Source organism: Nipponia nippon, unplaced genomic scaffold (genome assembly GCF_047370975.1).
Source record: "Nipponia nippon isolate SJK-2023a ecotype South Korea unplaced genomic scaffold, ASM4737097v1 scaffold_6, whole genome shotgun sequence".
NCBI classification, from domain to species: Eukaryota; Metazoa; Chordata; class Aves; order Pelecaniformes; family Threskiornithidae; genus Nipponia; species Nipponia nippon.
This window is the reverse complement of record NW_028262380.1, coordinates 80,827,324-80,837,630: the sequence shown is the minus strand read 5'-3', so window position 1 is coordinate 80,837,630 and position 10,307 is coordinate 80,827,324. Positions and strand designations below refer to the sequence as shown.

General features: G+C 53.5%; 1 protein-coding gene across 2 annotated transcripts; it reads right to left on the bottom strand.

Annotated features, from left to right (window-relative positions):
- Window positions 1-3,985: 3,985 nt before the first annotated feature.
- Window positions 3,986-10,145, bottom strand: RCHY1 (ring finger and CHY zinc finger domain containing 1). Of its 2 annotated transcripts, XM_087736036.1 has the most exons (10): window positions 9,370-10,145; window positions 9,150-9,269; window positions 8,874-8,989; window positions 8,679-8,757; window positions 8,114-8,158; window positions 7,951-8,009; window positions 7,073-7,201; window positions 6,949-6,975; window positions 6,532-6,652; window positions 3,986-5,567 (listed from the first exon to the last, which is right to left on the bottom strand). In XM_087736036.1, the coding sequence occupies exons 1-10, from the start codon at window positions 9,574-9,576 to the stop codon at window positions 5,439-5,441; spliced, it is 1,032 nt and encodes a 343-aa protein (XP_087592162.1). In that variant the 5' UTR covers window positions 9,577-10,145; the 3' UTR covers window positions 3,986-5,438. The 2 variants fall into 2 exon arrangements, with proteins under 2 accessions (XP_087592162.1, XP_087592163.1); XM_087736037.1 differs by lacking the exon at window positions 7,073-7,201 and having other exon boundaries at window positions 9,370-9,709.
- Window positions 10,146-10,307: the final 162 nt, after the last annotated feature.

The following is a 10,307-nucleotide window of genomic DNA, read 5'->3' as shown; positions in this document are numbered from 1 at the left end:
TCATCCCAGGACCATCACGTTGCTCTGATCCAAGCATCCCTCCCTCTCCCGGCTGCTTGGGCACATCCAAACTCAGGCAGCAAGCGGTAGGACGGAGATGGGTGGCACCGTGCCCGCCCCAGGGAAGCACCCAAGGTCAATACCGTGTCTCTCCCCTTGCTGCCAGCCCCCAGCAAGGATGGAAAGCAGCACCAGCTCACCCTTAAAGCCATCACAGGTCTGACTGCCCCACAACCTGTCCTGCGTCTCCCGCGCAGAGGCTGAGCAGACCCTGCTGCTCCGTTGAAGCAGAGGGGCCAGGATGCAGGGGACCAACCTCCCCAGATGCGCCAGTCCCCGGGAAGACGGGTCTGAACCCACTTCGCACAATGTGCTGCTATATAGGACTCTCCACCCCAAAAGGAGACCGTATCCAGCATCTCCACAGGACAGTGCGGCACCTTCCATCCCATACAGCAGCTCCTTGCCTGTCTTTCTCCGCTACATTTATCTTTATCACCTCAGAACGCCGTTGGTTTTTCTGCTGCGCAATGCAATTTATTTCCCTGGCAGAGGGAATCAAGGGCTTGGTGCCAAGCTAAATGCAGGATCCAGCGGTTCAGCTGGTGGCATCAGGTTCCCCAGCCGCCCCCCTCACTTTGCAGAGGCAAACACCAAAAGCAGGAAAGCAAAAGGTCAAAATCAGCTGGATCCTACCCCCAAGATCATTTTCCTTCTCAACCCAATGCAAAAGTCCCGCTGGGGAGGGAGCTGCTCTTCCAAAGTTCAGTTCAACTAAGGGTTTTCTTTCAGCCTTCTCTTGTGGTTGGAACCCAAACAGGAATATTTCCAGCTGGGATAAAATTAGCTTATCATTTAGCATCAAATCTGCTTGGTTGTGGACTTGACCAGCACGGTTTTACAATTAGCAACACAGTCACAGGCTACTTTGCTATTGAGTTTTCTGAAGTTGGCTTCCCAGCTGCACCACGATATTATTTATCAGCTAAATGAACTGACGGTACTTTTGCAGGAAAAAAAACAACCCAACACACACAAAAACCCACACCACAAACAGGAAACAATTTGCTGGTAATGAGCAGCGCGCTCTGGAAATGATAGCTGCAAGATGCACAGAAATTCAGCCTTGACCTTGGCAAGCCCCAAGCCTGCGCTGTCCCCCTGTGCTCCCCAGCAGCGATACCCACCGTCCCTCTATTCTTCACCCCTAACTGATCCGCTCCTCCGTTACTTGTGCCCACTTGCTATTCCCGGGCTGCTGCTGAGGTCGTGGCCTAGCGTATCTCTTTAAATATATATTGCATCGAGTTAATGAACGAGCTGCTGCATCTGTTTCTCCCTAGCAGCTGCTCACGGGGAGCATTTGCCTGCTCTGGTTTTTGTTTTTTTTTTTTTTTTTAATTAAGGCTGGATTGCTGCTTCTAGCTGCCCCCAGCAGCATCTGCTGGCTGAAGAGGTCCGTGTCCTGCGTGGCCCGCCATCACCGGCAGCGCTCAGGCTTTCGTGGCCACAGTGCTCCGCTCGGAGGGAGAAGGCCTGCCAGAAAGAACCATGAGGTCTCTTGGACCTGGTGGGATAAGTGGCTGAGTTTCCATCCCTGGAGGTATTTAAAAGACGGGGAGATGTGGTGCTGCGGGACATGGTTTAGCGGTGGGCTGGGCAGTGCTGGGTTAACGGTTGGACTTGATGATCTGAAAGGTCTTTTCCAACCTAAACGGTTCTATGATAACAGCAGCCTTGCCCAAAGGCTCACCAGCACCGGCCTTGGCGTGGGTAAGCCCAGCCCTTCCCAAGGAGACGGTGTGGACCTCGCAGTTTCCATTTCTCCACCCGCCAGCGCAAATCCTTAGACACACGTAAAAGGCAAGTTACTGCCCGTGTCCTCCACCTCCAGCAGCTCTTTAGATGTGCTCAACATCTCCCCACCTTCTGAAAGGCAGCAGCTACCAGGTGCCAATGAAGCCAGGCTTGAGCCTCATCCACGCAGGGAGCACGGATAGTACCTACGACAACCCTGCGTCATGCAAGACCTTCTTCCAAGGAACCCAAAAGTGTTTTTTCACCTGCTTACAGAGCAGCAGAAGGTGGGGGCTCCTCTGCCATCAACCCAGAGCACTCGTCACCTAGCCGGGGACACTGCCACACTCATCTGCAGAGACAGCCTGCCCTGGTTTCGGAGCCCACGAGGACTCGACAGAGCTCCCCAACCTTCTTCTGAGCATCCATTCACCAGCGGCTTTTTTAATAGAAGAAGGAATTTATTGTTTGTTCCTTTTCCTAGCTATGCTGTATGCCCTCAGCACATCTCCGTGCCACCTCCGCTTCTCCAGCCACCACCCAAATCCCATCCCCTGCCACCAGCACTGCCTATGGAAACGGTGGCTGACCCAGCATTTGCCATCACTGGGCTTCTCAGGTGTCAACTAAGAGTGTGGTCAAGGGAATTTCCCCCCCCCCCCCCTCTGTGGGAGGAGAAGGACTATAACTGCTTTAATAATACAGGCAAAACAACATTCCTCAGGTTCATCTCAAAAACATCATTTCACATCACATTTCTATCCCATCTACGGTTCATTTAACGCTGCCCGTCCTTTTAAAGCCAGAGGGAAGTCACTTCTCCAGCAGTAACACTCTGAAAACATCTAAGTGGTTTCACCTGAACCTTTTTTATCCTGCTTCTGGGCAGCCAAAATAACCGTGCCAAGCTGCTGGCAGCCACAGCGGGGCTGGAGCTGTTTGGGCAGCAGGGGCCAGGTGCCCGCAGCCAGGCCCTGCAGCCCCGGGGCAGCAGCAGCAGCCCCCGAGCAAGACCCGGCGCAGCAGCAGCGGCGATGATGATGACGATGGTGGTGGTGGTGGGATGAGCTCTGCTGGCAGCAGGCACCCAAATTCCCCTGCGCACTCAGGGCTGCTGCTTCCTCCCCGTTAAAAAAAAGGCTCTGCGTGGCCCCGTTGCCTGAGCTGGGCATCTCCCTACAGGGACACGAAGCTTTGAGGTGGCAACTCCTCCAGGCTGATACGAGCCCCGCTGACCCTCAGGGCTTACCTGGGAGCAGGTCTCCGTCCAGGGAGGGCAGCGTAGCCACCAGGTGACGGCACGCATTTGGAGGGCGCTCCGAAGCAGCAGGGAGTCTTGGTGGCGGCTTCGACGGAGGCACCAAAAGCGTCATCCAGAAGCAAGAGGAGAGTCCTTCTCACCATCTACAGGAGCTTAAAGTCAAGCAGAGATGTCGGCACCATGGGAACACCTCCCTCAACAGGCCCGTGGCAGCAGGGACTCGCAGTCCCATAGCCAAGCTAGCCCCATATCCCCTCAGAGAGTCGCTCCCCAGGCATCCAACCCCAAACCCCACTCATGCGAGCGCGGGGGGGACAGCGAGGAGCCAAGCTGCGCTCCTCCTGCATTTGATCCCCCCTGCTCCCCTCGTTTTAACAGCAGCCCCAAGGGGGGAACCACCCCTCGGTGCCCGTACCCCCCCAAACACCTCCAAAAAGCCCCTTTCCCTAGAAGCACCCCCAAAAGCAGGGAGATGCTCCAGCACCAGCAAGGGAAACAGCGTTACCTGCTCCCTCCCGCAATGCCCCGCTCCCCCTCGGCGCAGCCCTGTGGCTATTTATGGCCTCTGGCCCAGCTGACGCAGCCCACCTGGCCCCACACCTGGGTCCCCAAATTGCCACGGAGGGTGGAAACAGCCAGGCTCAACCCAAAACCCTACGCCGTCGGGAAGGGGCGGGATGGCGGGGAGGGGTTTGGGGTGGGAGAACGGAAACACGGGCTGGGAGGTGAAGAAATTAAGTTTTGGCAGCCGCCCCGCTCCCGGCGATGACACCAGCCGCGCTGGTGGCCTCCCCACCAGGAAGCGGGATGGTTAACTTGCCGCTCGCCCGTAAAACATCCAAAAAAAAAAAAAAAATCCGTATTTTAAACTCAGCCGGGAATTTCTAGAACGTACGTGCGTAAAAGGAGGGTACATCACACACGGTGTAATTTAATAGTTATTTTACATTTATTTATAGCAGTGAGAAAAGTGCTTCAGAAAAAAAGATACTCCGGTAAAGGCAAGCTACAGCAACGCTACCATCCGAGTCGTAGTATCTCACACGGAAAAGGACAGTCAGATCAAGAAGAAAAGCTGTTGTTTTGACAGTAGAACAAGTTAAAAAGTTGTATGGTGAAGAGTAACTGAGCTTTTTTTTTTAAAAATAGATTTTATTTCATTATTGAACACTACTTGCACGTTCCGAAATGCTCAGGAACTAAGAACTTTCTGTAATATTAAGACTGCAAAACTCCTGGGGCAGGGTATTACGTGAACAAGGGTGGGAAAGTTTATTGGGGTTTTTTTTTGCTGTTTTTTTAAAAGCATTCCTCCATCCTCCATTCTCTCCCCCAAAATGACATCAGATACCATTAAAAAAAAAAACCCCAAACCGACAGAAATTTGGTCCCTGCACTACTCAAGCGCCTCCATAAACTGCTGTTACTTCAGCGAACACCTCGGGCTCAGCCCGACGTCAATCCTGACAAGACAACGGTACGTGCTTCACTTCGCCTACGCAACCATCAAAACACCCAGCTACACACGCGCCTAAATCCCTACGACACGCGGCCTTTGTATGTGAACAAAGCAAAATGAGGAAGAAATGGGAGTACGGGCGACTGCAGCTGGCAAAGGAAGAGACGGCAGGTCAGACGGGTGTCCCGGGGAGAAGGGCGGCCTCGCGGCTTGCTTTTTAGGCCAAAAATCACACCGACGCAGGCGGGCCGGCCTTGTTTCGGAGCGAGCTCTGTACGCGCAGCTGTCACCAAATCAAGGCAAGGGATGCAACTTCTGCAAGCTCACCCTCTCCATCCACTTGCGCCGTTGGCTCCCAGGCCCAAGAACAACCGCATCATTCAAAAGGAACAAAACGTACTCGCGTGAAACTTTGCAGATGTCAGCTTTATGTAAAAAGGCCGCTCTCAAAGCTCCCAATTTTCCCCAACAGCTGCAAGCGGAATAGCTATACCTCCACCTCCTGTTACGCTCACAACCTTCAGCTGCTCCAAAACATATTCTGCTGTGTCAGCTGCTGATAGTTTCTCATTTTGCATCTCATTCGTTATTCTTTTAGGCCGTCTCTTCTCTGGCACAGTAAATAACTCTTTTAAAGGGTGCCATTCTCTCTAGAAACCAACTTTCATCGGGCATCACACCGCTCAACGGGGAACTTCCCGAAGGACCTGACTGCCCTGTACCCCAGGTACTAGGGAGGGGTCACAATTAGCAAAACTCCTTTGCCCCAGCATTAATTAAATCTCGTAACCATTTCACTGGTGCCGTGACAACTTTGAATAGATTTTTACTGACAAGTGGGTTTGTTTTTTTTTTTAAAATAGATAAGTCTCTTCCATGGCAGAGTCTTCCTCGTCCAGCCGAAGGCAGCGCGTATCTTGGTCACTGCTCCTCCAGAGGCAGCCGGCATCTTCCATCTTGGGCAGTATTGTACGATTCACAGTTTTTGCACTTCATGCCTAGGAGATGGAATTGCACTGTAGACCGGGCATTGCAGTCATTGCAGAGGATCTACACACACAGAAAAGAGAGAGAGAGAGGCTTTAGCATCAGCAGGACGCTCAACAATATACTACAACCCTGCTTCTAGCAACTACAGAAGCGGTTTGGCATCGGGGGCAAAGCAGAAAATATCTTCCTCTTAAAGACAGCCGGGCTGATTTAAGTTTTCCATTTGTAACTGCTCAGATCACACGGTATAGTCACTAAGGATTTGCTTTTAGTATGGCGAGGTGACTCCTTGCATAAGTCAGGGACAGACGTGCTTTAGCTTCTTCTCTTGTGTAGGAAACCAGCAGAGAAACCCTCAAGTGAAAACGAGAGCAGATCAACAGCAGCTAGCAACACTAGCCAGTCTGCCGTGCCCAACAGGCAAGGGAGCGTTCTTCTCAAAATGGGCAGTAAAGAGATTTTTTTCCACATATCCTGACTCCAAGAGTTGGTAGGATGGGTTGTCTAAACCATAACAGATGCAACTAAAACATTAACGACCAGCGCCGTTTAATTCAGCGTTACCTGCAAACAGCAACCAGTTTCACAGTTCTGAGCTGACACAAAGAAACCGAACGACAACAGCAGAAGTCTCTGTGTGCTAGCCTTGCCCAGATCAATAGCTGAATAATTCTGCAGAAAACCCACCACGTTTAGTCTGGAACGTGAAGCTCCAAGCTGTTAAAAAACACGTTCCCGCTTTTCGCTCTGACAGTGCCTAACATTACTGGAGAAAGTAAGATGCTTTCAAAGACCAAGCCGTTTCTCTGCTGTGAGATACTACAACACTAAGAGGTTGTGGTTTTGGGGTTGGTTTGCCTTTTTTTTTTTGGAGTGTAAGCCTGCACATGACATTTCTTCCTCATTCCCCAGCCGTCAGGCTGACTTCTGATCCAGGACAAGTTCCTGGTGCCCCCTACTGCCGGTGATGCAAAGGCACGGATCTGCCAAGAACAGAGACGTCGGTGCAAGTCTCATCTCTTACCTCCACCATCATGTTCTGATACTCCGTGGGCATAGGAGTCTGCGCTACTTCGTCATCCAGCTGACGCCAGTACCTTGTCATGTCTAAAGCCGAGTGCATGCACAAAGGGCACCGGTAACCTCTGGCAGAAGGAAAAAAAAAACAAAAAACAACAAAACAGTCTAAATCAGAAGATAAGGAGTGGGGCCATGAAACAAGTCCACCCAAAAGGACAAGTTTCATATCATCCCAGTCACAAGAAAAACACCGCAAATCAAGAAGTTCTTGCAAACAGAACTGGAAATTAAAAGCCCTTTATCCCTTTAGGAGTTGGCTTTAAGTTATTTGGTACAGGACTGGCACCGTGATCTTTGCCTCTTGAAGTAATCCGTTTGGACTACAACAATATTAAGAGAAGAGATGTTAAGAAATACTTACTCCTTTAGCATGTCCTCGTAACATGTTCTGAAAAGAAAACGCAAAGAGAAGGTCAGCAAGAAGGTGGCGATTACTGACTGGTAACACATTCGGACTGAACACAGGGAAAAGGCACACAGCTAACCCCAAACCAGAAGTTAAAAAATATCCTGGGTCCAAGTGAGAAGAAAGCTTCCCAGCAAAATCACCGGGTACTGACGAGGCAAAAATCCAGAGACAAAGCACATCCAATTCCATTCTCAGGTCTTCGAACCTAACACGAGGGAACAGCATCAACACTGCGACAAGGATTGTGTGGGTCAAGTTTGCTGAAAAAATGGGGTGTGATGCGTCACAAGGTAAGTTTAAAATGGAGAGGAGTGGAAGGAAGATGCAGTCTGGAGAGACCTACGTCAAACACAGAGGCCACTCGCTTAGCGCACAGAGACAACGGAAAAACAAGAGAGCCAGCGGAGTAGCAAAAAGCTGCGTCTGTAACACAAGACAGAAACAGAAAAGGAAAATGGGAGGGAAACACGTGGTAATTATTCCTCCAAAGGCACCCAACGCTATATATATCATCACTTCAACATCCCAACAGAGCTGGCAGTTTTTGTAGCAGAACAGAGCACTCTGCTGTCTTGGGGGGCTGTCTTAAGGACAGAATCTGAAACTTAACTGATGAGCTGCCACCAGCCTCTTAAAATGATTGTGCAACTGCCTTCTGCACCGAGGAGGGACTTTTCTACAGGATTCTTGAAATTTAAGTAGTAACAGGGGGAAATTCAGCATGGGAAAATTTAGAATGAACAGTACACAGGTTCCTCCGCCAAAATTTACTGCGGAAGGAAGACCACCTTTCTAAAGAAAGTACTTCCTGATGAAACAGAGATTACCCCCTACCCTCTGGGTCCCTTCGAAACCAGCTGTGCGTAGCTGACACAGACTAACCGGGCCTGTAGCGCCGCTGAAATGCCACACACAAGGCAGCAGCTATTCCCCCGCCTCAAGTATCTGCTTTACCTGTGAAGAAGGTGACCACACGGCAGAACATGAGCTCCAACACGGGATGTGTGAATATCCTGTTTCGAGGCAAGTATCAGACAAAAAGACAAGAAAACTAATTCAAACACGGTCAAAAAATACAGCCACACACAAATCCAAGAGATGAAAAGAAGCAGCTCACCTCCAAACATATTGGACAGTCCTGCCTGGAGACATTTTCAATACACTTTGCAAAGACAAAAAAAAAAAAAAAAGTTAATCTACTCCATGGATACGTTAGTTTTTCTAAATTCTAAAATTCCTTTAGAATGGTAAGAGAGGTATGAAACATTACTGTTTGCATTTAGGTTTGAAGTTCTGAGAATTAACAGGTGACTTAGCATATTAAAAAACAAACAGCTTGAAAGTATACGCAAGAAAAGGGCTCCCAGAAGCCCCGCAGCAGCAAGCGGCCTAGCTTTTCCTATACTGCAGCAGGCACAGGAGCTCAAACTTACACACTGTCAGATCTGCAATCAACAGCTCCTTTTAACAGAAGAAAAAGAGACCAAGGTGTTTATTTCCTATAGCTTCAACCGCTATCCAAGCCAGCCCAGAAGCGCTCTGTGTTGCCGTTAGGTGCACTTAAAGAAAGAGAACCTGCCGCTCCCCCTGTCCATACGGCCTTGGATGGAGCAGCGGCACTATCAGCTGTCGTCTTCACGGTGGTTTATTTTAAGATACGGAGTTAACCGGTGTATCCTTACCTTGTGCTTTCCTCGGAGGCTCAAACTTAGGCATAAATTGCATTTTGAACAGTGGAAAAAATCCTCCTTTGGACCAATCCTGAGGAAAAAAGCGTCAGGGGGAGGCGGGTTCCCTCCTTTCCGTGCCGCCCCGCTCCTCTCCCCACCCGAGCGGGGCCGGGGCCGGTCCGAGGGGCCCGCCCGCCCCTCACGCACCTGCAGATGCCGCACTCGGCGCAGTGGTACTGCTTCTTGTCGCGGTCGAAGAGGTGGCAAATACCGCAGTAGTACTCGCCGAAGAGGCTCTGGCAGCCCTCGCAGCGCTGCTGGGCCTGCCGCCACACCGGGGAGAGGAACCGGGGAGACGGCCGTTAGGTGCGCGGTCGGCCCCCACACACAACATGGCGGCGGCGACCCCCCCAAAATGGCGGCGGCGACCCCCCCAAAATGGCGGCGCCCCTTGGTTCCCCACCACCACCAAACCGGACCCACCTTCTGCAGGAGGCGGCAGCGGGTGCACTGCACCTCGGCCACACGGAAGCGGTCCAGCCGGTGCCCCTCGGCGCCGTCGTGGCACAGCCGGCAGGCGTAGAGCTTCCCGCAGCACGGCGCCTGCGAACGGAACAGCACGGCACACCTCAGCACCCGCCGCCGCCCGCCAGCCCCCCTGTCCCTGTCCCTGTCCCTGTCCCTGTCCCCGCCGCCGCCTCACCCGCAGCAGGCAGCCGCGCCGGTAGTGCTCGCAGCCCTCCGCCTCCCCGCCCGCCGCCATGGCCGCCCTCGCCTCGCCCGGCCCCGCCGCTTCCGCTTCCGCTTCCGCCCCGACGCCGTCCCCCGGCGCCGCCGGGCCGCTTACCGGAGGGCCGGGCCCCGCCGGGCGGGCGCCGACCAGCGGGGGGGAATCACAGAGTAATGGCATCGTTTAGGTAGGAAAAGGCCTTTGGGATCCGGGAGCCCAGCTGTTACCGCGGCGCTGCCCCCCCTCCGTCCCTCAGCACCACAGCGCCCGGCCTGGGAGCACCGCCACGGCCCCGGGCAGCCCGGGCCAGCGCCGGCGGGGACGGAATTCTTCCTGAGGGCCGACCTAAACCTGCCCTGGCGAGGAGGGCTCCCCTCAGCCTCCTCTGCTCCAGGCTGAGCCCCCCCAGCTCCAGCCCCTGCCCCAGCCTCGCTGCCCTGCTCTGGCCACGCTCCAGCCCCTCCATGGCCGCCTTGGGGCGAGGGGCCCAGCGCTGAGCACGGGATTCGAGGGGCGGCCTCACCAGTGCCCAGCGCGGGGGCCGCTCCCTGCCCCGCTCCCGCTGGCCACGCTGTCCCCGAGACGAGCCCGGGTGCCGCTGGCCGCCTTGGCCACCTGGCTCACGCTCAGCCGGCGGCCGACCGCCCCCCCCAGGCCCTTTCCCACCGCGGGGCTCCCAGCCGCTCCCCCCCAGGCCTGGGGCGCTGCCGGGGGTGGTTGTGCCCCAGGGGCAGGACCCGGCCCTGAGCCTTGTTGGCCCTCACCCAGTTGGCCTCAGCCAATTCCTCTTCCCTCCCTCTCCCCTAAAACTTTTTTTTTTTTCATCCCCTGTCCCCTAAAACCTTCCTTACCACCCCCCCCCCCAATAAAACCAAAAATCTTGGCCGCCTGATGGAGCATAGGGGAGAACA

Coding starts and splice junctions, on each gene's coding strand:
- RCHY1 (XM_087736036.1), bottom strand. CDS start 9,576: ATGCCATTACTCTGTGATTCCCCCCCGCTGGTCGGCGCCCGCCCGGCG. Junction 9,270..9,369: donor GGCGCGGCTGCCTGCTGCGG/GTGAGGCGGCGG, acceptor TTCCGTTCGCAG/GCGCCGTGCTGCGGGAAGCT. Junction 5,568..6,531: donor ATCAGAACATGATGGTGGAG/GTAAGAGATGAG, acceptor CTGTGTGTGTAG/ATCCTCTGCAATGACTGCAA.